Genomic DNA, 27,940 nt, shown 5'->3' with positions numbered 1-27,940 from the left:
TAACAATAATTTTATTGGCAAATAAAGGGAGTGGCAATGGGCTGTGCTATGGCTCCTGCAGTTGCCAATTTATAAATGGAGGCATTTGAAAAAAACTTGTATTCTTCTGCCAATCCTTTCTTGCCACTTCTCGAACTATGGTTCAGAAGTTTGATGATGTTTTCTGCATTGGAAGGGACGATGAGGAGCTGGATTTATTATCATTTTTGATTGGATCATTTTAAAAGATGACAATATACAATTTGATGTTCATTATAGTAAAAGGGGGATTACTTTCCTGGATTTATTAATTAGAAATGAGAAGGGACAATTAAGAATACCTACCTAACGTTTGATAGTTCACACTCTAGACCTCTTGGGATAAAATTTTCCTTATGGGCAGTTTTTACACACAAGACACAATTGTTCAACAGATCAATCATTTCTCTGTGAGTCTAGAGTGTTGAGGGATCAGCTCATTGAGAGCGGATATCCTAGAGAGATGATAGGAGTTTTAAGAAAGCTGCATCTATTCCACGAAAATATATTTTACAAACACAAAAGGCATCCACTAATTCTGTGAATTGCAGCCTAACATTTAATCATGTCACCAACAACTTTCAAAGGAATATCAGAAAACACTGGTTCATCTTGCACCAGGTTGGCAAGAAAAGTCTGCTATTTCTTTTCAACAAACTCATAATATAAAGGATATCCTGGTCAGAAGTGAATTCAAAGAAAGTAAGTTTGTTTATCCAAAGGTTCGGGGGGGGGGGGGGAAGGTACTGCACCACAGGGGGCCCTCATCCATGTGGCCACTGTGTAACTGTTGATACACTTGTAAAATGAACAGCTTTGGAGATCAAATCATAAACAATATTTATGAAAACCACTGACTGCTTGTAGTACACTGAAGGTTGTTTATATCATACAATGCCCATGCAAGAAATTATATGTAGGCAAAACCTCCAGACCTCTCAAGCTGGATAGGGGAACATCTGCATAATATTAAGCCTAAGAAAACAGGTGCTGCAATGGTGAGCCATTTTGTGGGAAAGAATCATCTAGCAACTGATACACTATTCTGGGCAATAGAAAAGAATAATCAAAACAATGATAAAGTCCTATTAAGAAAAGAGATATGGTGGATCTTGGAGCTAAAGACTCTGACCTCACACAGACTGAATGAAGAGCTTGAAAGCCTCCCTTTATTTTAAATATCATCCTTTTAGTTTAAAGTTCATCCCTTTAAATGTAAGCAAATTATCCATGAACCCTTAGTAAAATTAACAGCTATAGCTGTGCTTTTAAATGGAATCATCCATGAGCTCTCAACACAGCCATTAGTTACAGCTGTGTTTCTTGTCAGAAGGGTATATAGTTATTCCCTTTCACATAAGTTTGGTGAAGAAACTGGAGTGAAGAAGCAGTTCTCTTTTTAAATAGAGAGTTCTTACAAGATTACGCTGTAAGTGCATCATTATTATACATTTTATTTGAGGTTTTGTTAAATGTTTCAACTATATATGTGTGTGTGTGTGTGGTTGTCCTTTGAGATTTTGCAAAGTTGATTTATGTTAGTATATTTTAGAAATGCACATGAAGAAAGCTTATAGCTGAAATGTGGTGGAAACTTGCACACAATTTCCAGTATCTTAAAACTTGGTCTCTCTCATTGTTTTTCCATTGGATATTTCCTGTCTTTTTGTCTTCCCACTGATCTGTGCCTGCCAAAAAACAGGAAGCAGCATTGTGTAACAACTCATTATTATTATTATCATCAACATTTTATATCCCGCTCTTTCTCCAAGGAGCCCGAAGCGGTGTACTACATACTTAAATTTCTCCTCACAACAACCCTGTGAAGTAGGTTAGGCTGAGAGAGAAGTGACTGGCCCAGAGTCACCCAGCAAGTGTCATGGCTGAATGGGGATTTGAACTTGGATCTCCCCGGTCCTAATCCAGCACTCTAACCACTACAACAAGCTGGCTCATATTCTTGACAGTGTTCAAGGGTGGTCCCATCTGCAATGTATTTTAGTAGTCTAATCTGGTAGATAGGCCCCACAAAAAAAGGCCAACCTGTAAATCACCAAAGCATGAATGACTTGCTTAATCTTTACATTCAGGTAGTAGGCACAGCTGGAAAAGGCCACTCTGGGCCACAGGCACGAGCAACATAGGAAGCTGCCTTATACCAAGTCAGACCACTGGTCTATCCAGATCAGTACTGTCTAGGCTGACTGGCAGCATCTCTCCAAGTTTCCAGGCAGGAGTCCCTTCCAGCCCTGACCTAGAGCTGCTGCCAGGGATTAAACCTAGGACCTTCTGCATGCAAAGCAGATGTTCTATCTCTAAGCTGCAGCCCCATCCCCTAAGGCAGGGGTTGTCAATCACAGCCACACTGGCCAGAGGTGGGGATGATGGGAGTTGTAGTCCAACACCTCGGGACCTGAGTTTGAGAATCCCTGTCCTAAGAGGAATATCTTACAGCAGACAGTGTTTACATGTAGTTGCTCATCCAAACATAAACCAAGGCAAACTCACTTGGCAAAGGGGACAATTCATGCTTTCTCTTCACCGCTACCTGGGATTCCAGGCCTTACCCAGGACTTCAGAAGCAAAGCTGGCCTATCGGGAGTGCACAGTTGCATCCAATTATTTCCCCAGCTAACTGGTCTGAGTCCTCCACCAGTGTCACCTTTGTCTTCCCTGGACTGAGCTTAAATGTATTCACCTTCATCCTGCCCATTAGAGAGTCCAGGGGCATCCCCACTGTATCCGGATCTGATAACATCTCCCTTACCAGGGTCCCTATTAGAATATCGGACCATATTGACTGTGTGTACTTGAGTTTGGGGACCAGGGATAGATTGGGACTTCTGTTGGTGTACCGATCACTCCACTGCCCAGCGGAATCCCTTACTGAGCTCACGGACTCGGTCGCGGAACTTGTGTTGGAGTCTCCCAGATTCTTAGTACTGGGGGACTTTAATGCTCATTTCAGGACCAATCTGTCCAGGGCAGCTCAGGAGTTTCTAGCGGCCATGACAACTATGGGCCTATCCCAAGTGGTCTCTGGACTGACACATATTGCAGGTCACATGCTTGATTTGATCTTTTACTCTGATCAGGGTGGTGTTCTGTCAGTGGGGACTCCTGTGATTTCCCCATTGTCATGGACGGACCACCATCTGGTTAAGGTTGGACTTACAACCACTTCCCACCTCTGCAGGGGTGAGGGGCCTATTAGAACAGTCTGCCTGAAGAGGTTATTGGATCCAGTATGATTCCAAGAAGACTTGGAGGGATTCAATGTTGGCTTTGCCAGTGATCCTGTTGATATCTTGGTTGAGAATTGGAACAACTTGTTCACCAGGGCAGTAGACGTGATTGCTCCCAAGCATCCCCTCGGACCCACTTCAGAATTGGCCCCTTGGTATATGGAAGATCTACGGGGGCTGAAGTGGTAAGGTAGGCGCCTGGAGCATAAGTGGAGAAAGACTCGACTCCGACAGATTGCAGCATAGAGCACATTTAAAGATCTATGCTCAGGCAATACATGCGGCAAAGAGGCAGTTCTTTTCTGCCCATATTGCCTCTGCGAGTTCACGTCCAGTGGAGTTGTTCAGGGTTGTGAGGGGACTAGTATCTGCCCCCCCTCCCTTGAACCAGAATTTGGAGTCATCAGTTACCAGCTGCGATGTGTTTAAAGAGTTTTCCGCAGACACAATCTCGTATTTGGGCCAACTTAGATGGAGACTCCACAATTAATTTGATGTCTGAACTGGAGGTGCCCAGCAGCTCCTCTTATGTGATTCAACTGGATTGGTTTCAGCTTGTGACTCCTGAGGATGTAGACATGCTGCTTGGAGCAGTGAGACCTACCACTTGTTCTCTTGACCCTTGTCCAACATGGCTTGTTCTAACTAGCAGGGAGGCTGTTGTAGACAGCCTGGTGGAAATCATAAATGCTTCTCTGAGGGAGGGCAGGATGCCTCCTTGTCTTAAGGAGGCACTCATTAGACCACTTCTAAAGAAGGCTGCATTAGATCCCTCAGAGCTGAGCAATTATAGGCCTGTTTCCAACCTCCCATGGCTGGGCAAGGTAATTGAGAAGGTGCTGGTCTCTCAGCTCCAGGCAGTCTTGGAGGAAACTAGATCCATTTCAAACTGGTTTTCTGGCGGCTATGGGGTGGAGACTGCTTGTGTCGGCCTGGTGGATTATCTCCAATTGGGAATTGACAGAGGAAGTGTGACTATGTTGGTCCTTTTGGATCTCTCGGGAGCTTTCGATACTATCAACCATAGTATCCTTCTGGAACGTCTGAGAGTGTTTGGGGTGGGAGGCACTGTTTTACAGTGGTTCTGCTCCTACCTTTCAGACAGATTCCAGATGGTGTTGATTGGAGATTGTTGCTCTTCGAAATCTGAACTGAAGCATGGTGTCCCTTAGGGCTCCATACTTCCTCCAATGCTTTTTAACATCTACATGAAACTGCTGGGAGAGATCATCAGGGGATTAGGAGCTGGGTGTTACCATTACGCTGATGACACCCAGATCTACTTCTCCATGCCAACTTCTTCAAGAGCTGGCATATCCTCCCTAAATGCCTGCCTGGAAACAGTAATGGGCTGGATGAGGGAGAAAAAGCTGAAGCTGAATCCAGATAAGACGGAGGTGCTTATTGTGCGGGGTCAGAACTCTAGAGATGATTTTGATTTACCTGTTCTAGATGGGGTCACACTTCCCCAAAAGGAACAGGTTCGCGGTCTGGGAGTACTTCTGGATTCACACCTCTCCCTGGTTTCTCAGGTTGAGGCGGTGGCCAGGGGTGCTTTCTATCAGCTCCGGCTGATAGGCCAGCTGTGCCCATTTCTCGAGATCAATGACAATGGTACAAAACACAACAATGGTAGATCTGTTGGTAAACTCCAGACTTGACTTCTGTAATGCGCTCTATGTGGGGCTGCCTTTGTATGTAGTCCAGAAACTTCAGTTTGTTCAAAATGTGGCAGCCAGGTTGGTCTCTGGGTTGGTCATCTCAGAGAGACCACAATACTCCTTTGCTGATAGAGCTACACTGGCTGCCAATAGGTTTCCAGACAAAATACAAAGTGCTAGTTATAACTTACAAAGCCCTAAACAGCTTAGGCCCTGGGTATTTAAGAGAGCATCTTCTTCACTACAAGCAGCAGCAGCTGGCAGCAGCAGCTGACTAGGTAAGGTCCTGCTCTCTACTTCTTAAAGCTCCCGCTCCTCTCCCTGCCAAACCGATGCTCGAAACTCGGTTCGTGCACACCCCTACCCACCAGCTTCCCAATTCCACTCTCAGTCCTGCTCTAGAGACCCTAACCAGAGATACTATTTCGAGCTCTAACCATCCCTTTCTGCCCTGTCAGTTAACTCCAGCTGAATTTTATAGACACCTAAGGAATTATCTTCGGAGCAGGTTCCCAAGTTCACATTCTTCTGGATTGACAGTGTTTACTAGCTAATCGCCAGCGTGGTGTAGTGGTTAGAGTGCTGGACTAGGACCGGGGAGACCCGAGTTCAAATCCCCATTCAGCCATGATACTAGCTGGGTGCCTCTGGGCCAGTCACTTCTCTCTCAGCCTAACCTACTTCACAGGGTTGTTGTGAGGAGAAACCTAAGTATGTAGTACACTGCTCTGGGCTCCTTGGAGGAAGAGTGAGATATAAAATGTAAAAAATAATGATTTGACATCAGAATGTTGATGCGCATGGATACTGAGAAACTTTCTAACAGTAAGAGCAGTTTGTCAATGGAATCAGTTAACTAGAGGAATGGTTGGCTCTCCCTTGTGGGTAGTCTTCAAGCAGAGGCTGGACAACGATCTGTTGGGGGTGCTCTAGCTCTGGATCCTACATTGAGCAGGGATTGGACTAGATGGCCTACAAGTAAGGATGTCCATGAACCTGTTTGGAGGCCCATGCATGAACCGATTTGACGGTGGTGGGAGTAGCTAAGAACTGGGGAGGGTGCGCTTCCCCCTCACCCAGGCTGCGTCCCCCACCCCACCCACCCTGGTTGCGTTTCCCCCGCCGGCACTCTTTTTAAAAAATGGTCCAGCAGAGCAGCCGCATGCCTCCTTGGTGCCCCATTGCCTCCTCAGACCAGAAGTACGCGGGGTGAGTGTATATCATGCTCACTAGCATGCGTGCCCAATGTGCCCACATGTGCTGGGTACTGCCGATCACTTCTGGTCCAAGGAAGAAATAAGGCTGCAGGGAGGTACGCTGCCACCCCATTGTTTTTAAGGAGAGCACCAATGGGGAAAACATGGGGGGGGAGTGCACCCTCCCCAGTCCTTACAGTTATCCCTCCTGCCTTTGAACTGGCAGGTGCTGGTTCCATGCACACCACTACCTACAAGGTCCCTCCCAACTCTAGGACTCATAGCATCATAGAGTTTTAGAGCTGGAAGGGACCTTGGAGGTCTTCTCATCCCACCCCCTGCTCTGTGCAGGGAACTGCTACAGCATCCCTGAAGGATGGCCATCTAGCCTCTCTCTGAAGACTTCTAGAGAAGGAGAGTCCACCACTGCATGAGGCCAACTGTCACACAGCTCTGGCAACTGGGAAATTCTTCCTAACATCTAGCCTAACCTGTTTCTATGTAACTTCAACCCGTTGATTCTAGTTCTGTCTTCAGGAGTAACTGGAAACAGGACTGCTTCTTCTGTGTGACAGCCCTTCAGATACTTGAGGACAACTATCATATCTCCCCTTAGTCTTCTCTCTTCTAGGCTATACGTTCCCAACTCTTCCAGCCGTTCCTCATCATCTCTGTTGCCCTCCTCGGAACCGAGTTTCCTAATTCTTAAAATGCAGTGCTCAGAACTGGACACAGGATTCCAAATTGAGGTCAGACCTGCGCAGAATATTACTTATCATGATCTGAGTACTATGCATCTATGAATGCATCCTAAGATCATATTAGCTTCTTGAGCAGCTGTATCACACTGCTGGCTCATGTTCAGTACTATGATACTATACTACATCACCCTAGAAGACCTCACCCAGCAGTTTCATTGAGTGTGTGTGTGGGGGGGAAGGGAGGTGTCTTGCTCACATGGACTCGTTCTCTCTCTTTCTCTCTTTCCAGAAACTTTGTAGGACAATTCACATGGGGAGGAACAACAGTCCCACAACACCACTTTCTAGAACCTGCCTCCCAAGAAGGACCAGAACCACCACCAAATGTTATGGCATCAGCCCTAACTTTGAGAGGTTGTCCAGAAGGGTAGTATCCAAGGTTGATGGTATGAAAAGCTGCTGAGAGGACCAAGAAAATCCACAGGGTCACACACACACCCCGCAGGTCATCAACCAAGGAACATAGAAAGCTGCCTTAAACCGAGTCAGGCCCTTGGTCCATTTAGTTCAGTATTGTCTACACTGACTGCCAGCAGTGCTCCAAGGTTTCAAGCAGAAGTCTTTCCCAGCATGACCTGGAGATGTCAGGGATTGAACCTGGGGCCCGCTAAGCTGATGCTTTACCACTGAGTTACAGCCTGATCCCCAACCAGGGTAACCAAAGCAGTTGCTGTTCCAAAGCCAAGCCTGTCTGGATCAGTTGAGTCTGGTCTCAATCAGGATGAATTGTCCCCTTTGCTAAGCAGTATTTGCCTTGGTTTACATTTGGGTGGGTGACGACAGGCGAGTACTGTCTGATGTTAAGATATTCCTGCTAAGGGGTGGGGCTGTAGCTCAGTGGCAGAATATCTGCTTCCCATGCAGAAGGTCCCAGCTTCAGTCCTTGGCATCTCCAGTTTTACTCACAGGGCTTCTGCCCCGAATCGTCTCCAGAAGAGAGTGTGTGCGTTCACACACCAGCCAAGCTTATCTGGATGGGGGGGCGTTTAAAATGCTGGCTTTAAGCTACTTGCAGGAGCAAATGGGAGAGGCCCTGACATAGAATCATTAGCATGATAAGAGGCATGGTTTCTTTAGAAATGCAGATCTGTCTCTGCAGGAGCTCTTTCTCTCCCCCCACTCCCATTGGCTAGAAGGAAAACACGGAGCATGCCACGTGGACTTGTTTCAAAAGAAAACAGAGAGCAGAGGGGAGGGGCTGCTTCCTTCAATGGAGTGTACTTCGAAGTGGCTTCATTCAACATTTACCACAAAGCCTGAAGCCAAGTGCAAATAACTCCCTAGTAGGGCTGGGAAAGACTCCTGCTTGAAGCCTTGGAGAGTCACTGCCAGGCAGTGTAGACAATTCAAAGCTGGAGAGACCAACAGTCTGCCTTGGGGTCGGGCAGCTTCCTACTGTACATTCCTAGCTTTATCCAAAAACACCAGGAGTTGCCTAGTCACTCTCCTCTCAAGCACCTTGCCAAAGGAAGGCACATTAAAGCCTCTAACAGGTTCAGCAACGGTTTCTTTAAGAGGGGGCCTCCTTTAAGGCAACAGGTACCTGCCCTTCAGACAAAGGTGCGTTGGTCACATAGTCGACCAAACTGGACAGTATTCCATGGAGGCATGTAGTGGGATGGGCTTCTCCATGAAGCTTTGTCAGCATCCTCAAGTGGAACTAACTGAAATGCATTCAAGCAAGAGACCGAGGAGTGTTCCAGGGCAGAAATTCAGTCATCCCAGCATCCAAGCTGGGAATTGCTTCTAAGTAAATTGGAATTGCTTCTAAGTAATGCTTCTAAGGAATTGCTTCTAAGTAATGACAACGGACAGTTGCTTCTAAGGAATGACAATTCTAAGGAATTGCTTTTAAGAAATGACAACGGGTTAAACAAGGAACATAGCGACAACTGAGTGAAATAATGCTTCCCAAAAAAAAACCATAAAGCTGAGCTGGCATTTTTGGAAAGAAAGAATTATGTTCCAGGAACCTGAGGAAACTTTAGGGAAGATCAGACACAGAGCAAACCCACACACTCCCCAAATTTCCAGTTTACAGATTTGAGGAAGAAATCAGTTGCAGGAGAGCAACAGCAAGGGGGAGGGAGAGAGAGAGATAGAGCGCATGCCCTCTGCTCTTGCCTGTGGGCTTCTCAGAAGCATCTGGTGGGCCATTGTGCAAAACAGGACGCTGGACTGGATGAGCCTTGAACCTGATCCAGCATGGCTGTTCTTATGTCCTTAACACATCCCCATAACAGTAAGAGACGGCCAGTGTGATGTCTTGCTGAACCTGCAGAAAGCCTAGTTTATTAGAAATATGAATCTTCTTCCTTTTCTGATGGCTGGTGATGTCATTGCTCTGATCTCTGCAGCCAAGTATTTTCTTAGGCTCTTGCTAGATAGGTGGCACACATAGAAACTGGATGCAATCTTAATCTCTCTCTAGGAGCGTGAGCCGGAATTAAAGAGACCATGTTGAGGAGGCTAAACCAATAAGGAGACAGGCTGAAGTCTAGTGCTTCATAGCAGGAAGGGCCGGGAGTGCCCACTGCTGGACTGCTCTTTAGCCTCTGGGAGTGGCAATGTCAGGCTTGCAGAAGGAGGGGAGGGGACAGGTGCATGACTGTGGGGTGTGAGTGTGTGTGTGTATAGTCACTCATGCCAATGAACAGATGGGAGGTGAAGATTGGGAAAGTCCTAGGAGGTAAAGGGGTGGGGTAAGTTGCTCTACTCCCTTCCACACCCCATTTCTTCCTCCTCCTCCTCCTGTGCCTCAAAAATCACACAAACCTGCTTACTGGGACACAGTAGCCCTGCTCTCCACGCTCATAGCAGCTCACCAAGAACCCAGGAGTCCAAGGATACCAATCCACCGGATTTAACTCTCCAGCCAGAGGATCTGAAGAAGAGCTTGCTCAGACCCCCTCCCCACCCCCACTCGCCTCCGGATCTAGGAGCATCACTCACTCCCCTTCCACAGGAGGACCCAGGAGTCTTCCACTCCTGGCTTCTCTTGCCTGCCCATACCCACTCCTCCGCCCAGCAAACCTAGCTAGCGGCCTCCCGCCATGAGCTACCCTTTACTCGTCTTCGGGCTGCCCGCCCTGGGGATCTATGCGCTGACATCTCACTGCCTGCGAAAGAAGCCGCACCTGCTCCACAGTCCACGCAAGTTTCCCGTGCGATGTCGGCACGTTTCCCACCGGGGCGGTGAGTGCTGCTGGGGGACTGGGCATTTACAGAGCTTGGGGGAGGGAAGTCTGGTGGTCTGCTCCAAAGTCTGGGATGGCAGCAGCGAGGAGGAGGAGGAGGAGGAGGAGGAATTCTTCTGAGCTCCTTGCCCCGCTCCCTTCTCCTGACCGGTGGGAAGATGCCCGTTTCTCCTCCTGCTCCGGTTCTCTCTACTTGTACTGCTACATTCCTAGAGCTCAGAGCTGGGGCACTTGATCTCCCTGGGAGGCGGAGTGGGAAGAGTCCAACCTTGGGGAGTTTCAGTGTCTGCTTCTCAGTGCCCCTGTTTCTCTTCCAGGCTCTGGGGAGCGGATTGAGAATACGCTGGAAGCTTTTAGCCAGTGAGTGATGTCCCTCTTCTACCCGCTTACCTCATCCTGCCCCTGCACAGAAGCTGCTGTCCTGGCTCTCTGGCTGACTCCTCTCTCTACCTTCTTAGTGCCCTGTCACAGGGGACAAACCTGCTGGAACTGGACTGCCATTTGACAAAGGATGGGGTTGTGGTTGTGTCCCACGATGACAATCTGGAACGCCAGACAGGACACAATATCAAGATCAGCCAGACAGACTATGCGGTGAGGACTAAGGGCTTCTGCCTCTCACGCTGCCCTGCCTTTCTTCCAACAAGGCAGCATACATGGGATTCCCAGGCAGTCTCCCATCTAGATCTAGGCACTGATCAGACTCAGATCTGCTAATCTTCAGCAAGTTTGCTGCACCAGGAGTCTTCAGACCTTGGTTTTAAGCCAGCAGGAATCCACCACCCCAGCCCCCACAACCCAGAAGTCCTTGCTCCAAAACAATCCATACCACCCCCCACCCCACCCCCTATTCTGATGCACTAATTCCTCCCAAGAGAAATGGGCTGTCTTGTCTCCATGGTTCTTACCGTAATTGTGTCCCACAGGCTCTGCCACCCTATAAGAAGTCTCTGGAGGTGACTTTCGCCCCAGGTGAGTAGAGGTGCTTTGGGTGAGGGGCACTGTGGCTTAAAATTTCAGGAATGAAGAGGTGGTGGGGTTATGCCCAGGCAAGGAATGCCCTAAGCCCTCCAAAGCCACTCAGTTTACTTATCCCAACAGGCTGCTTCTCCCACGGCAAAGACCACCAGATCCCACGCTTGGAGGAGGTATTCGAGAAATTCCCTGGAGTGCCTATCAATATAGAAGTGAAAGAGGATAATGATGAACTCATACAAAAGGCAAGGAGCCCAGCTGGTCAAGCTTTTCCCTTCTCTAACTCCCCCACCCCACACAGTGTATTAGACCAACTGAGATAAAATAACTTTTTGCCAATCCTCCTCTCAGCATTTGGGTCCCTCAAATTCAGGCTTAGCTCTCTAGCCAGCCATGATTTGCGATCACCACCAATCCCCTCTCTTCCCTCAGATCCTTTTCTGGCACACAGGCAGAGGGCTTAGGAGAGAGGAGGGTCTTCTTTCATTTGCACTGGGAGACAGAGATGGTCAGAAACAGCAGGAGCCGTCTCCTACTGCTCAGAAAGGATCCCTGCTGTTTCTTAAGTTCTCAGAAATGGCAGTGGAAATGAGACCTCTAGTGAGGAGGACTGTGTGGTGCTAAATGTCCTGCTTGCCAGAGGGCTGGGGGCAGCTGCCCTTGGTGAGCTGGCAGAGATTTGTATATGCCTGCAACTCCCACTCCTCGCCCCTTATTACCCAGAGACAAACACGCACCATCACACTCTGCAGTGCCTTCTCTCTACCCAGCCAAGACCAGCTCTGCACTCTTCCATGTCGCTGTCTCTCCCACTCATAACAAAGAGTTCCATGGCACCTTAAAGACTACAGGCTCATTGTAGTCTAATCTTTATTTTATTAATCTGTACTCCACCCTAAAATCCATCTCTAGGTGGTTTACAGCAAACAAATTCAAACCTTAAAGCAACTGAAAACCACAGGTCTACTTAAAAAGCTTGGGTGTTTCCATGTGCCACGATGGGGAGGCTCTTCTCTCAGCAGAGAGCACATTCCAGAGTCTCGGGGCAGCAACAGAGAAAGCACATCCCTGCTAGAAGTCCACTTCATCAAATGCAAGTGAATACTGTCTACTCTAACTAGCCATGGCTCTCTAATTGGGGTGTGCACAAATCAATTTTTGTGATTCAAATCTAATCACAAAAACAGCTGGCTTGGCCGGCTGTCTCGACGAATCACTCGAATCAAGTGCCATTTTTAGGCCTGTTTTTCCAGGGAGAGCTGGTCTACCAATTGGAGTTGGTGGGTAGAGCAGCCCTCCCTCCGCTCTGGACTTAGTATGCCTGCCCACCTCGGATTGGTCTATCTGGGCTGCTCTACCCGCTGACTGCAATTGGTAGCCCAGCTCTCCCCGGGGGAAATGGCACTCTAATCACCCAAATCTATTTGAGTTGCACATCTCTACTCTCTAAGGCTCTAGGTTAAGGCCTTTCCCAGAGCTACTACCTGAAGTTTTTAACCTGCTATGCCAAGTGAGCAAACCTGGGACCTTCTGTATCACATGAGCTCTTCCACTGAGCTATGGCTTCTCTAAGTGTCATGTTGTGAAATGGGCTTTAGCCCACATGCATTAATGCCACACATCATGCCCCTGGGGAACTGCAAAGAGATGCCACTTGAAGTGCTGGCTCTCATATTTAACAGGAATAGCAACTCTCCCTATTTGACATAGTACAGCAACCCTCCCAGTGGCTGCTGCTGGTGTCTCTAGTGCATTTCTTTGTAGATTTTAAGTCCTTCCGGGATAGGGAACCATCTTCTCATTCCTCTTGTTATGTAAACCATAAACCATTTTGTGGAATTCTTTGTTGAAAAGTCATATATAAATATTCAATATTCAGTTGTTGTTGTTAAGGTGCCACTAGACTCCTTTTTTTTAGTTTGCTGTAACAGACTACAAGACTAGTCCTCTGGAATTTTTCTCCCACTCATGGAATTCAGCCACATTCATGGGGATGTAGAAATCCTAGGGAGATATAGATTCCCACAATCTGATTCTATTTTTGGAGCTCACACACATTACTCCTCTCCACCCCTTGCAGAAACTGAACACAATTTCCACTTTGGAGAACACTATACATGACACAGCTCAGAAAACGCAGACTCTGGCCTTCTATCCTCCTCAGTGTATCTAGGACCAGTGTTCCCTCTAACAGGGATTCCCAGATGTTGTTGACTACAACCCCCATAATCCCCAAGCAAAGGCTATTGCAGCTGGGGATGTTGGGAGTTGTAGTCAACAGCCTCTGGGACCCAAACACTGTCCAAAAGTTCTACAAGAGGAGAGTTGGCAAGCTGCAGGCCACTATCTGTTGGACCTTTCAGAAAGCAAATGTCTGCTCAGTGTCCTCCATTAGGTGGCTGTGAAAAGTCAGCATTCTTCTTGAGAGAGAATAGTTACCTGAATTGACCCTCCTGTGCCTTCTGCCTTTGCACACAGATAGCAGATCTTGTCCGGAAATACGACCGCTCCAAGATCAGTATCTGGGCCTCCTTTGAAGGGAAAGTGCTGGAGAAATGCTGTGCGGCAGTAGGTATCAATTCTCTTTCACCATCTTTCTGCACAGTTATTGTGTCAGACTCTCAACAGAGGTTACGCAGGCCCAGTGAGCAAGGCAATGTCTTTTATTGGTCCAGGCTTCCGAATGCAGAACAGCATGAAAGCTTCCCAACTATACTTTCATCCAACAGAAAAAAGTTCAAAAGCTCATGCCATAATAAATTAATTGGAGCATGTCCATATCATAGCTTGCTCCTCCTTTCAGTTGCCTTTTTTGTTCTCCCTATATACTTAACAGTTCAAATTTATTAAACTGTCATGGCCCCCAACTATTGGTGCCAGTGGGAGCTTCCCCCGCCTCCACCGCTCCAGGTAAATGGCAACCGGATTTGGGGGCTCTGCAGATCAGGACCATGGAAGGGGTGCATTCTCAATCCAAGGGGGCCCCAATCTGGCTGCCACTGATTAAAGAAAACCTAAGCCAGGCAGTGCTAATAACACTTTAAATATCACATGCAGTTGGGCCCCAAGGAATCCTGGGGAATGTAGTTATGTGAAAGGTGGGGGGGGGTCTCTGACAGAGGATAGTTCTCAGTAGTGTATTTGCTAGGCTTCTCTGGGAGAAATGTATATTTGTTTAAACTAGTTTAAATTTGCAGTGTAGATGTAGGATGAAGATGGGGGCGAGGGGAGAACAGGTTCTGCTTTTCCTGGGACACTGTCACACTTGTGGTTGGATGCTAAACACATAGGCTATTCAGACTGCTCTGTAACTTGTAAGGATCAACAGGGCAACTGGGCTCAGTTCCAGGTTTTTTCCCCTCGGCTAGTAAGTCCAGGAACCATACATCCTCTCAGTACATGCTGTAATTCCATGCCCTCTGTTCTTGATGCATCCTCTAGAACACAGAGATGCCCTATATCTTCTCCATCAACCGAGGAATCACCATCCTCCTTCTCTACTACGTGGGGCTCCTGCCTTATGTGCCACTGAAAGAATCCTTCCTTGAGTTCGTGCTGCCCTCCATTATGAATAGGTAAGAGGTTGAGGGAGGAGGGGAAGGAAGAAGAGCAATACAAGGATTCAGAGGTATAACAACCACAGGGTTGGCAACTGGAGGCCTGAGAGCCAAATCTGTCCTTCACCAACACCATGGTGTGGAGGCTGTGCCAACAGGACTTGCTGGGAATCCACTCTGGGAAATGCACCTCCAAGTGGTCCCCGTGAGGAAATACTTGGCCAGGATCCTAGAGCTCTATACAGAGCAGGGGGAAACAAGCAAGCGCTCATAGATAGGTCTATAGGTGCATAGATCTTGGAACATATAGGAAATAAGAAATACTAGCTTAACCCACACAGAGCATCTGCATACTAGTACTTGATTGCTCCCCACCACAGCCCCTCACCTCAGAGTTCTCTCCACCCTCACCTGAGCTGCGCTCCTCCTGCTCCTGCTCCATTGCATTGCTTCCATTCCCCTCACCCCTCTTGGTTGCTCCTCCATCCTGTTACTCCATCCCCCTCACCCCTCTTGGTAGAGGCTGCAGCACTGCAGGCATAAATTGGCCAAGAAACCTTCCCCTCCTCACCAGAGCCCCACTCCTGCTCCTCCAGCAAGAGCAGCAGCAGCAGTTGACTAGGCCCTTCCTTACTGCCACCACTGCCACGGCTGCTTGTTCCCCTCAGGATGCTGACAGGCCCAGGCTCATCTCTTCCCCTCCCTTCTCTCTCTCCCTTCCTGAGTTAACAGATCTTGTTTCCTTATCTAATTCACACAGTGGCAGCCTCCTTCTCCTGAAAGGGCTCTTTCCTCCCTCACAACCCCTTTCTTCACAGACCCCTGCCCACTATCATACATACATATATTATATACACACACACACACACACACACACACACACACACACACACACACACACACACAGAGGAATCTTTCCCAGCCCTAACTGGAGATGCCAGGAGTTGAACCTGGGACCTTCTGAATGTAAAACAGACACTCGACCACTGAGCTACAGTCCTTTTCCAGTCGATCAATGACTATTAATCACAATGGTTATATGGAATCCCACATATACAGAGGCAGTCTACCTCTAGATATATGGTGCTAGGGAACAGCAGCAAGAGGATTACTTCCTTAAAACCTTGGGTGGTAGTGTGGAGGGCTTTCTGGAGGCACCTGGTTGGCCATTCTGGGAAGCAGAATGATGGTTAGAAGGAGCTTTGGTCTGATCCAGCAGGGCTTTTATGTAGCCTGGTGAAGATGGATGGACTATCTATTGGACAGACACACAGAACACTAGTCTTTGGGTACTGATGCTCCTAAATTTGTGTCTCTGGTTTTCATTACAGAGGATTGATAAGGAAAATAAAATAATTACTACTGAGGGCAGGTTGTGGGTCTCTAGAGAGCACAAGCACAGAGAACAAGATGATTCTACTAGAAACAGAGTGCCAGTCTGTTAGATGCAGAACAGGAAATGCAAGTGGCACCAGAATGCTTATAATTAGGGCCTAGCTCTCATGGAGGTAGTAGTAAATCTGTGTATGAACTCAACCATTTCAAACTGCAGGTAGAAGCTCATATGATGGAATCTCTCACTCTCACTCATGATCATAGACAGAAAATCTGCACATAGAAAACTAGCATGTCCTTATTTCATAAGGATGTGAACACAGGAAGCTGCCTTCTACCAAGTCAGACCATTGGTCCATCTAGCTCAGTGTTGCCTACACAGTCTGGCAGGGACCTCTCCAATGCTGCAGGCAGGAGTCTCTCTCAACCTTATCTTGGAGATGCTACCAGGGAGGGAACTTGGAATCTTCTGCATGCAAGCATACAGATGCACTTCCTAGAGCGGCCCCATCCCCTAAGGGAGATATCTTACAGTGCTCACACATCTCCCATGCAAATACAAACCAGGGTGTACCCTGCTTAGCAAAGGGGACAATTCATGCTTCCAAAGCAAATATCACTCAGCAGTAGAAATCCACCATGCAAGCACCATTTGCTTCAAACTAGCTTAATTGGTCCTGGGAACTTGCAATTATGCACAAATTAACTGAGCAACTTTTGATGGCTAGAGGTACTGTTTCTTAGAAACCTGGCTACCACCCTGAGGAATGTAAAAGTCCTATACCCAAAACCAGAAATATATAAAGATATCTATTTTTGCTAAAATCAAAGTTTTTTTCCTTTACAATTAATATGACTGTACAAGTTCATATGTTTTGTTTGTTGGGGGTGGAGGAGGGAATAAGTTACAGACAACGTAACTATTGCAAGGTTGCTTTGATTCCTTCTACATTGCCCACTACTTGTAATGCTTTTTATGTTGTTTTTGCACCCAGAAAACATTTCACACTATTAATAATAATAAACACGTAGCATGTCAAAGAGAAGGATTCTAGCCAAGCCACCTTCCCAGCACACTAGGTTATTGAGAAGGGATTACCACTTCAATGAGAGCTAAGCCTAAGTTAGCCAGATAGCAGAACAGGGCACTGGGGAGACCTCTAGGTCGTCTCCTTCCCCAAACTGGCACTTCGAGTGCCAATTATGACACTTCCTGGAAAGTTAGCTTTAAAGGAAAAGCAGTGCAAAAACAGACTACATTAATTAAACCATGTACAGAGGAACAGATGTGCACAGTGGCGCTCTTACCCCTGGACAGTGGCCTGTACTGCACCCAGTGGCTGAGTGTGATTATGAACTGTGCTGGGTGCTTTAGAGACAGAGGGGGAAGAAATATGGGGGATAAGAATAGGGGTGGGTGGGCTCCAAAGGCCTTTAGGTCCAGGCTCCAAAATTACCTAGGTGCCCCTCTGGGTGTGCCTGTGTATGTTGTGACCCTTGAGATCAGCAGCAGCCCAAGGGATGGCAGAGCCAGAGGCCAAGCCCAAAATGCTGCCTTGCCCATGCCTGCCCCTGGTGGGAGCCAAGCCCCTTCAAAACCAACTCTTGAAATGGGGGGGGGGGGCATAGAGGAGGGAAGGTTGCCAGCAGCCTCCTCTTTTCTCCTTGTGTTTCTTAACCGTGGTCTGTTAACCCCACTTTGTGTATCTTCTCTTAATCATAGGACCTATTTTCCAGTAAAAAGGGGCTACTTTGGATCACTGCTGGCCCAGTTTACCTCCCAGTGAGTAATGGCAAGCCATACTTTACTTGTGCAGTTTTACACAACAATTCTGCTTTGATAGGTTGCCATTTTTTGGCTTTCCAAATCCGGGTGTCTAATTTGCATATTATGTAAATTGGCTTGAAAATAATTTTTGAGCAGAATGACTGCACATTCTGCATCATAACTCTGCTTCTAGAAGGGCTGGAGCTTAGCTTTATTTATTGTTATTATTATTATTATTTTATTATTATTATTATTACACAGTCAGACAGGTGTTATTGACTGGTTTGTTTTATCCAGACATTGAGTCCTTCCCAAGGACCTGGGTTGCCAGAATATTATTGTCAATGTTGTTGCTGTTGTTATAGATATCGTCGCAGAATATAGGCTGTTCCCAGTAAAGCTGCTTTTTGTAACTGGCTGATGGCGATTTCTGTGGCCCCTATTATTTATTATTATTTCTTGTTTACACAGTCAGACAGGTGTTATCGACTGGTTTGTTTTATCCAGACATCGGAGTCCTTCCCAAGGACCTGGGTTGCCAGAATATTATTGTCAATGTTGTTGCTGTTGTTATAGATATCGTCGCAGAATATAGGCTGTTCCCAGTAAAGCTGCTTTTTGTAACTGGCTGATGGCGATTTCTGTGGCCCCTATTATTTATTATTATTTCTTGTTTACACAGTCAGACAGGTGTTATTGACTGGTTTGTTTTATCCAGACATCAAGTCCTTCCCAAGGACCTGGGATGCCAGAATTTTATTGTCAGTTGTTATAGATATCGTCGCAGAATATAGGCTGTTCCCAGTAAAGCTGCTTTTTGTAATTGGCTGGTGGTGATTTCTGTGGCCCCTATGGTGTTGAGGTGCTCTTCAAGGTCTTTTGGAACTGCACCCAGGGCACCAATTACCACTGGGATTATTTTGGTCTTTTTCTGCCACAGCCTTTCAATTTCAATTTGTAGATCTTTGTATTTGGTGATTTTTTCTATTTCTTTTTCTTCTATTCTGCTATCCCCTGGTATTGCTATGTCGATTATTTTGACTTGTTTTTCTTTCTTCTCGACTACAGTTATATCTGGTGTATTGTGTGGCAGATGTTTGTCTGTTTGTAGTTGGAAGTCCCATAATATTTTTACATCTTCATTTTCTTCATCTTTTTCAATTGTATGGTCCCACCAATTTTTGGCTACAGGTAGCTTGTATTTTTTGCAGGTGTTCCAGTGTATCATCCCTGCTACCTTGTCATGCCTTTGTTTGTAGTCAGTCTGTGCGATCTTTTTACAACAGCTGATTAGGTGGTCCACTGTTTCATCTGCTTCTTTACAAAGGTGGCACTTGCTGTTTGTTGTTGACTTTTCTACTTTTGCTCTTATTGCATTTGTTCCTAGTGCCTGTTCTTGCGCAGCTAGTATTAAACCCTCTGTTTCTTTCTTCAAGTTGCCATTCTTAAGCCATTGCCAGGTCTTGGTGATGTCTGATTTTCCACTTATATTGTGCAAATATTGACCATGCAGTGGCTTATTTCTCCATTTTTCTGCTCAGTTCTTGACTTGTTCTTTCTTGTAGGTCTGCTTTCTTTCATTGGTGTTGAATAGTTATGCGTATTGACCATTTGAAGTGCATCTTCTTCACTGTCCTTTATATATTCTTCAAGGCCTCTTTTCTCCTCCTCTACTGTTTGATGGACTTGCAACATTCCTCTTCCACCTGAGCTGTGAGGGAGGTATAGCCTATCGACATCACTGCGGGGGTGCAGAGCATGATTGATGGTCATGATTTTCCTGGTCTTACGATCCAGCGTCTCTAGCTCTGCCTGGGTCCAGTCTATTATTCCTGCAGTGTATCTGATAACAGGTATAGCCCAGGTGTTTATGGCTTGTATGGTGTTCCCGCCATTGAGTTTGGACTTGAGGATTTTTCTAACTCTCCTGATGTATTCACTTCCAATTTCTCTTTTAACTTCAGTGTGTGTAATCTTATCAGCCCGGAGAATGCCCAAGTATTTGTAATGTTCCTTATCTTCCAGGTTCTTGATGTTGCTTCCATTGGGCAGTTCTATTCCCTCTGTTTTTCTTATTTTTCCTCTGTTCATTATTAATGCAGCACACTTGTCTAGTCCAAACTCCATTGCTATATCGCTACTGAATATACGGACAGTGTTTAGCAGTGATTCGATTTCTGACTTGGACTTTCCATACAACTTCAGATCGTCCATGTACAGCAGATGGTTGATTTTACTGGATGTTTTAGATGTTTGGTATCCGAGGCCTGTTTTGTTTAGTATTTGTGAAAGTGGGGTCATGGCGATTACAAACAACAGAGGGGATAGTGAGTCCCCTTGGAAAATGCCTCTTCTAATGCTAACCTGTCCAAGTGTCTCGCCATTGATTGTTAACTGTGTACTCCACATGCTCATTGCTTTTTAAATAAATATCTGAATGTTTTTGCTGACACCAGTTGTTTCTAAACATTTTCGTATCCATGTGTCAGGCAATGAATCAAAGGCTTTCTTGTAGTCAATCCATGCAACACTTAGATTGGTTTTTCTTCTCTTGCAATTTTCTAAAATCATTTTGTCAATCAGCAGCTGGTCTTTTGTGCCTCTGGTGTTCGGACAATTTCCTTTCTGTTCAGCTGGAAGCTGTTTGTTAGTTAATAAGTGTTGCATGACTTTATCTGCTATTATTCCAGTTAATAATTTGAACATGGTTGGCAGGCAGGTTATCGGTCTATAATTACTTGGAAGTGCACCTTTTGCTGGGTCTTTCATGATGAGATGAGTTTTCCCAGTTGTTAGCCATTGTTCAATATCACCTCCTTGCAAAATGTGATTGACTTGCTTTGATAGTAGTTTATGAAGGCTTGTTAGGTGTTTAAGCCAAAAGCCATGCAGTTCATCATCGCCTGGCGCAGTCCAATTTTTAATTCTCTTTGCTCTTTCTCTTATTAATTCTGGTGTTATTATTAGATCTTGCATTTGTTGGTTACATTTTCCGACCTCTTTCATCCAGCCTGCTTTTTTATTATAATCTATTGGATTGTCCCATAATTTTCCCCAGAATTGCACTGTTTCTCCTTTATTTGGTGTTTTTAGGTTTCTTGCAGTTTCTCCTTCTATGCTTTGGTAGAAACGTCTCTGATTCGACTGGAATTGGAGATTCTGCCTGTGTTGTGTAATTCTGGCTTCATATCTGCTAATCTTCTTTGACACTGCTGTTATTTGCTGCTCTATTATTTCCAGGACTTCTCTAATTTTCCTTGAATCGAGGTGGTATTTTTGGATCAGATACTGTTTGGTGTTTTCATTCTTCAGCTTCGTGTCTTTCATATCTTTCAATTTACTAGCATCTGATCTAAACCTGGAGATTTTATTTTCTAATCTAATCTTCCATTTAGGCGATGTACTGCTTTTCTTTTTTTACAGGTCCACTGATCTTATATCCGAGCTCTTGTGGTGTTATTGTTGCTGCACTGTACATTAGTTGGTTTGTTTCTTGCAAATTCTTGGTTGTTATCTCTGCAAGTGCAGCACTGACATCTTTTAATGCCTGAGCGAGTTGTTTTTTGGCAACTGTTTTTAGAGCTGGAAGTCGAACCCTGGTGGTTGTTTGGTTCATGTGCTCAGTTATTTTTTGACTTAGTTCTTGTTGCTTTTCTGTTAAACGGCATTTGGGTTTTTGAGGTGAAGGCAAAGGGGTGGTTGCGTGGTTATGATTTTGAAACAGTTCAGTAACAGTGGCATCCTCGATTTCCAACACCTCCTCCACCTGCGCCTGAGCAACTTCTTCAATTGGTGGTAATTCTTCTTCCATATCTTGAGCCTGTGTTGCTCTTTGCAGTTCTTCCAGCTCAGCTCCTGTGAATACTTTAGTTCTTATTATGTATCTTCTCTGGTCTGCTAGCCTTTGTTCTGTTATTTCTGTATCTAGATGCTTCTCTTTCCAAATTTGGTACATTCTTTTTAAATAACCTCTTCTGGTTGGACTAGACTTGTAATAGCAGATCATTATTTCCTTGTTGGCATTTTTCGTATATTTTTTTCGGTTAAGCGACGTTTCTTCCAGTAACTTTGCTGTCTGCAGCCCTGGTTGCTCAACTGAAGATCCTGAGTCCTGTTGCCCACTTGCCACCAGATGTCCAGGGACTATAGCACCTGGCGCGGTCCTTGTTGACCCGGGCGACGACCGATCCGGTATAGATTTATTAAAGTTACGTCTCACCATATTGTTGATGGGAGAGGCACTCTTTGGCTCCTCTGGTGAGACCTGTCCAGTATGGTTGGACCTCTGGCATAGCTCTCACCTTCCTCAGAGCACACAAGCCCCACAACCACGCCAAGGTAGTGCCTCACTGGGTTGTTTATTATTATTATTATTATTATTATTTATTTCTTGTTTACACAGTCAGACAGGTGTTATTGACCAGTTTGTTTTATCCAGACATCGAGTCCTTCCCAAGGACATTATTTATTATTATTATTACATAAGCTGAAATCTGGGTAGGTGAGCTAAGCAATCTGGGTGAGATGCTTAAAATCCAGATGAAACCCGGAATTTCAAGGGGCATGGCAACTCTATCTGCTCACCACCAAACTTGGAATATTTCACTGCCCTTTTTTCCTTTCTTCACACCCATCTCCAAAAAAAATTACCCAATGCTTGAATTGGGGTGGAGGGGAGGCAGAGGACCCCTAAGCCCCTACCCCTCTTCCTCCAGTCTTAGCCAAATCATGTCCCTGGCCTGGCATTATATTACAAAGGGAGGCATGACAAAATATAGGAGGGCAAGCACTGGAACAGCCCTGATCCTTCCTCCATATTTGTTCTCTTTTACCATAAGAAACAGATGAGGTAGGGCTATGATATAACATCACTCCGCCTTGTAAACCCTTTCATCTCCTCCATTTCCCTTCAAACAGGGTAACAATGAGGAAAAAGCTTTTCAAGCACCTGGAAGACAGAGGGATACAGGTGAGTTGGAGGAGGCTGGGAGTCAGGATGGGAATGGCATTGTAGTCCCTACCTTTGGGGACTTGCCAAAGCTTGAACCTGAGCTGGAAGGGCTATGTAAAATCTTCCCATTGGCCTGGCTCCTGCCAGCCAAGATCATGTTTGTGCTGGAACGTTTTTAGCTAGTTTTTCAACCTGTTGGAATGGGGGCGGGGTAAAAAAGCAGCATCGTTCATATGTATATATGCAAAAACTTTGGGAGGTGGATTAGGTTAATATAGTAATTTGTCTAAGATGGGGATCTGCACAGAAGCAGGAATTTCATCAGGTGCCGCTTTTCTTCCCCCTGCACAACAAGCTGCAATGGCTGAAATCCACCCTCTTCTGTGCATCAAAGGCACAGGATACCTGTCCTCAATTCCATATGGCAACCCTAGGAAGGTGCATATGGAGAAATGGAAAATGTCGTCTTTCCCCGGTGCTTTCCCCATAGAGGTCTGTAGGGGAAGAACCGGGAAAGACTACACTGCCTGCTAAGTGAGTTCTTCTGTTTCCCTTAAAGGAGCCCCACTGGTGCCAGGCAAAGCCCGGCCCTGCGTGGTACACGCAAATGGTCACTTCCAGTTCCATGTGGGGCAGGGGCAGGGTGGCTGTGGGGAGTTTTCAGCTTTGGCCAGAGCTTCACACAGATCTAAAACAATTGGGGACCTGAGCTTAGTCTGGATAAGAACCACCGCTGGCTTCTGGGCCTTGCAATAAACAACACTTCCCGTTAGCTTGCAAGCTTCATCGCTTTTTAAATTTTAGGGTTGAGTGTATGCTTGTAAATGGTTGCCACCTGCCTCCGCACCTCTGAAAGGGAACATTGGAAGCTGCTTGTTAATGACTCAATCTAGCTCAGTACTGCCTACACTGACTGGCAGTGGCTCTCCTAGGCTTCAGGCAGGAGTCTTTCCCAGCCATCCCTGGAGATGCTGCCAGGCAGTGAGCCAGGGACCTTCTGCATGCAAAGCAGATTCTCTTCCACTGAGCTATGGCCCTATTGAGACTTAAATCGACAACATTTTAAAGTGTATTATATCTTCATCAGTAAAGAATCTTAAAGAATAACTTTTAAAAAATCAACCCACTTTTCCTCCAAGGAGGTCAGGTTGGCATACTTTCATCCCCACAGCAACCCTGTGAGGTAGGTTAGGCTGAAGGAGCAAATAGCCCAACCTCACCTAGTGAGTTTCATGGCTTGAACAGGTATTTGAACCTGGATCTCCCTGCTCTAAATCCAACACTCTTTACTACAACATTCCGGCTTTCAGGGCCCTACGTCTGGCCCACAAAAGCTTCTGCCTTAATAAAATATTAGTCTTTAAGGTGCCACAAGACTGCTGTTTCCTGCAATGGACAAACACTGTCCCCTCCCCTCCACGTAGCATATTTCAAGCATTCAAATCTACATTATCTCTATTATCTTTACAGCCTTGTAAAGCAAGTCGCTCAGCAAACAATATCCTCACACTGCAGACAGAGAGCTGAGACTTGGATACAGTGCCATGCCTAAAATCGCATGCAGCCTGATCCTGTGCATGCTTACTTGGAAGTTAGCCCCACTGAGTTCAAGAGGGCTTACAACCAGGTAAGCATACAATGAAATGCAGCCTTAAAGAGTTCATAGCTGAGATTACATCTAAATTAGGGACTTCCTCCCTCAGAGACAACAACTTACTCTATACCGTTCTGAGATGTTTGGGGTGTCAGTTGAGACGTCTTGTGCAGGCCAGTCACCATTATGACTTCTCTACACCAGGAAGTACTTTCCCCTCTCCAAGAACATCAATTGCAAAGCCTTTGAACCTGGATTTCATTTGAACTCTTCCACACCAGGAAGTGCTTCTCTCCCACCCCAATCCCACAACATCATAAGAACAGCTCTGCTGGAACAGGCCCAAGGCCCACCTAGTCCAGCATCCTGTTTCACACAGCAGTGGCCCACCAGATGCCACTGGAAAGCCCACAGGCAGGAGCTGAGGGCATGCTCCTGCTGTTGCACCCCTGCAACTGGTATTTAGAGGCATCTTGCCTCTGAGGCTGGAGGGGGCCTATAGCCCTCAGACTAGTAGCCATCGATAGACCTGTCCTCCATGAATTTACCTAAGCCCTTCTTAAAGCCATCCAGGCTGATGGCTGTCACCACATCTTGCGGCAGAGAATTCCATAGGTTAATTAGGTATTGTGTGAAAAAGTTGGCCCTTTTGTTGGTCCTGAATTTAATCCTCTTGCTGTCTGCAAAGCAATCGTTGACACTTTTGCTCCAACATGTTGCTGTTTGAGTGCTGAAAAAATGTTAATTGAGTTGAAGACTGCATAAACAAGTGATTGGTTGGAAAAGCTAAAGGGAAATCTGGCTTAGAAATAACTTGGAAAGCTGAGTTTGATGGGATTTGTCTTTTTCATGTAGGTTCTTCTCTGGGTCTTGAATGAGGACAAAGATTTTGAGGAAGCCTTTAGCTACGGGGTCTCTGGGGTGATGACTGATTATCCCACCCGCCTCCGGAAGTATCTAGACAGCCATCCATCCACCCCATGGCACTGAATGATCCTGACTGGTGGGATGGGAGGTGGAGGGGAGAGACAGATACCTCTTTACTACACAGGTTCCTGCTGAAGGTAGGAAGAGAAACAAATGTGAAGTCAGGAAGGAAGAGAGACATCCTGACCTAAGTTTTGTATGAGGAAGAAAGAAGGTAAAACGATGAAACAAAACCCCTTATTGTTACTAGTAGTGTGCAGTGTTAATTGTTTGAACATATAAGTAGAGTTTTGCAATAAAGTACAACATTGGTTTACTGCTTACAGAATCCTACATTTCATGTTTTTCTAACCATTGAGGCTAAAGCAAAAAACAAAAGAATGCTTCCCAGCTTTCAGAAGTCAGGAGGAATAGAACATCTTCATTTAGCATCTGGCTGTCCATGATTCTGTACATCAACTGCACACACCACCACCAGGTCAATATTTTACAACTCTCCCAAATCTCTTCCTTCTCAGATGGGGCAAAGAAATTAGAATAAGACTTCCCAGATTCTGTGGGGAAGGCGTTCTTCCACACAAAATGTGCAACCAAAATAATAAGCCAAGAAAAGAACAAGGGATTTGCAAAACAGCAAAAAGTCATTGGGTTGCAGGATGTGGGGCTGCTTCAGTGCAGAATTCACACCTCATAAGGAGGGGGAGGGGGGAATATTTTATCAAAGGCCTGTAAAATGCATGAGATTTTGGTCCTCTTTTTCAAAGCAGTGAAAGGGCAAGGCAGAGCCCTGTGCTTAAGAAACTGCCCACAAGTTTGGTCTAACAGGCAGCAAGTAGCAGCTGGGGGGTGGCTAGGTGAGCCATTCAAGCTGGGAGTGGAGGGCAAAGGATTAAACCTCCTTCCCCATTCAGCAGCCTTGATCTGAATCCACACACACATCCCCCAGCTGCTTTCTGAAGGAATAAAAAACTTGCAGAATCCTAGTTACATAAATCCACTGGCTGTTTCGCTTGGCCCCACATACAAGGTGTGGCAGAGTTCAGCAAACCTCTTATCTATTTCTTTAAAAAGGTTTTGTTTTCCTGTAGCCCTGTACTTCCGAGCATCAGTCAAGGCTGAATGCAGGTGAGAGCAGAGCTTACCTGTTCTCCTGGGTGGGTGACGTCTGTCCCCACCCTCTCTGGGCACATACCTGGCATACCCAGTGACAAGACAAGCTTCCAAATGTGGTTTCCACTTGCTTGCCAAGCTTGAACTCTTTCTCAGAACCACACACACCCAAACCCTAAGCCGGGGCTGGTTCCTAGTTCCTGCTCCAACCCAGGAGGAGACATAGAAGCAGCAGTCTGGATGAGCAGCTGAAGTTGGCACAGCTCTGCCCCCCAGAATAAGCTTGGGACCACCACCCACAGCTCGTACACACCTGCCGCTGGAAAGAAGTTTGTCCCCTATGAGATGCCGTAGCCCTGTGTCCAGCTAAAAGCTTCATTTTGTTGCCAGGTACACTGGCAGGCCTGCTGAGTATTTCAGTACTGGGGACACAGAAGCTGCCTTGTACTGAGTCAGGCGGCCACTGGTTCAACTAGCTCAGTAACTCTGTACTGCCTGGCAGAGACTCTCCAAGGTTTCAGGCAGAAGTATTCCTCAGTCGTACTTGGAGATGCTGCTAGGGAGTGGACCCAGGACCTCCTGTGTGCAAAGCAGATGTTCCACCACTGAGATATGGCCCCACCCCACCCCACCCCACCCCACTGGATATTAATATCCCTATACTAAAGAGGTGAGGTGGAAAATTTTCCACAGAAAAATGAAGTATGAGAAATAGTTCCATTTCTAAAATTTCTACTTGGCTGCTTGAAAAACTTAGGGTTACAGTGAGGGGAAATTAACAGGCTGGAGAAGGGTTTAACTGTCTAAACAGGTCAAATAACATCCAAAATCAGATCACAATCCTTCTAGGGCATGAGGAAAAGTTGGGGGGGGGATGCATATGAGGAAATTTTGCCTGAGCTTTCTCCCCCAGAAAACTTTCCAATTCAAAGTTTTTCAGAAAACCTACATCTCTGATCCCTACACTTTATATGGAGAGATGAAACTTAGTGCCTCACTGGGGACCAATTCCAGGCACGTATTGAATAAAAATCTGAAACCAGAAATGCATCCCAGCCTCATTCCTGTTCCTCCTTGAAAGCTGGCAAGCGTGTCAATCCATCCTGCATTTTTCACCTCACTGTAATCTCAACCCACACACTCTCTTACAAGTTATTTAGTTTCATAAAGAGATGGGTAAAAATTATCACAGGTGTGTGTGTGCTAAAGGAATCAGTCACACAAAGATTCAGTGTTGTAAACTAAAAGACTATGTTATCACCACCTGATAAGGCCAAAGTGGAATGGATTCTCAGAGGTGTTCTTACCCCTGGACTTCCGGGCCAAAGTCCAGGGCCTCTATAGCCCTTGGGAGCCCCCCAAATCCTCTTTAATCTGTCCTGGGCAGTTTGGTTGCCTGGCAGAGCATGATGATGCTTAATTTGCGGGGGGTGGGGTGGGCACTCCAAAGGCCTTTAGGTCCAGGTTCCAAAATTACCTAGGTGCACCTCTGTGGATTCTCCCAAATCATCTTGAGTGTTGAGGGTGGCCAAAGGCGATGGAAATGTTCAGCCCTTGCTAGATTCTCTTCTTTCAAATCTGGCCTGGGATTAGGTCTACCTTAGCATGCAGTGGTACACAGAAAGCTGCCTTATATCAAGTCAGA

At 46.1% G+C, this 27,940-nt stretch overlaps 1 protein-coding gene and 1 long non-coding RNA gene across 3 annotated transcripts; one reads left to right on the top strand and one right to left on the bottom strand.

Moving 5' to 3' along the window:
• Positions 1 to 885: 885 nt before the first annotated feature.
• LOC128332010 (uncharacterized) lies at positions 886 to 11,271 on the bottom strand. Its single transcript, XR_008310508.1, has 3 exons — positions 10,987 to 11,271; positions 10,469 to 10,621; positions 886 to 1,706 (listed from the first exon to the last, which is right to left on the bottom strand). It is a non-coding gene; the product is annotated as an uncharacterized LOC128332010 (long non-coding RNA).
• GDPD3 (glycerophosphodiester phosphodiesterase domain containing 3) lies at positions 1,402 to 25,498 on the top strand. 2 transcript variants are annotated; one of them, XM_053266176.1, is made up of 11 exons: positions 1,402 to 1,447; positions 7,111 to 7,267; positions 10,396 to 10,438; positions 10,537 to 10,672; positions 11,005 to 11,050; positions 11,180 to 11,298; positions 13,532 to 13,621; positions 14,495 to 14,628; positions 17,669 to 17,728; positions 22,631 to 22,682; positions 25,114 to 25,498. In XM_053266176.1, the coding sequence occupies exons 2-11, from the start codon at positions 7,132 to 7,134 to the stop codon at positions 25,246 to 25,248; spliced, it is 951 nt and encodes a 316-aa protein (XP_053122151.1). In that variant the 5' UTR covers positions 1,402 to 1,447; positions 7,111 to 7,131; the 3' UTR covers positions 25,249 to 25,498. The 2 variants fall into 2 exon arrangements, with proteins under 2 accessions (XP_053122151.1, XP_053122150.1); XM_053266175.1 differs by lacking the exons at positions 1,402 to 1,447; positions 7,111 to 7,267 and adding an exon at positions 9,224 to 10,076.
• Positions 25,499 to 27,940: the final 2,442 nt, after the last annotated feature.

Source organism: Hemicordylus capensis, chromosome 6 (assembly GCF_027244095.1).
Source record: "Hemicordylus capensis ecotype Gifberg chromosome 6, rHemCap1.1.pri, whole genome shotgun sequence".
NCBI classification, from domain to species: Eukaryota; Metazoa; Chordata; class Lepidosauria; order Squamata; family Cordylidae; genus Hemicordylus; species Hemicordylus capensis.
This window is presented reverse-complemented; position numbering and strand designations above follow the sequence as displayed.

Bases quoted from the DNA above. Each gene is read 5' to 3' on its own strand.
- GDPD3 (XM_053266175.1), top strand. From the start codon at position 9,935: ATGAGCTACCCTTTACTCGTCTTCGGGCTGCCCGCCCTGGGGATCTAT. The intron at 10,077-10,395 runs GTGAGTGCTGCT...TTTCTCTTCCAG, and splicing joins GCACGTTTCCCACCGGGGCG to GCTCTGGGGAGCGGATTGAG. The intron at 10,439-10,536 runs GTGAGTGATGTC...CTACCTTCTTAG, and splicing joins ACGCTGGAAGCTTTTAGCCA to TGCCCTGTCACAGGGGACAA.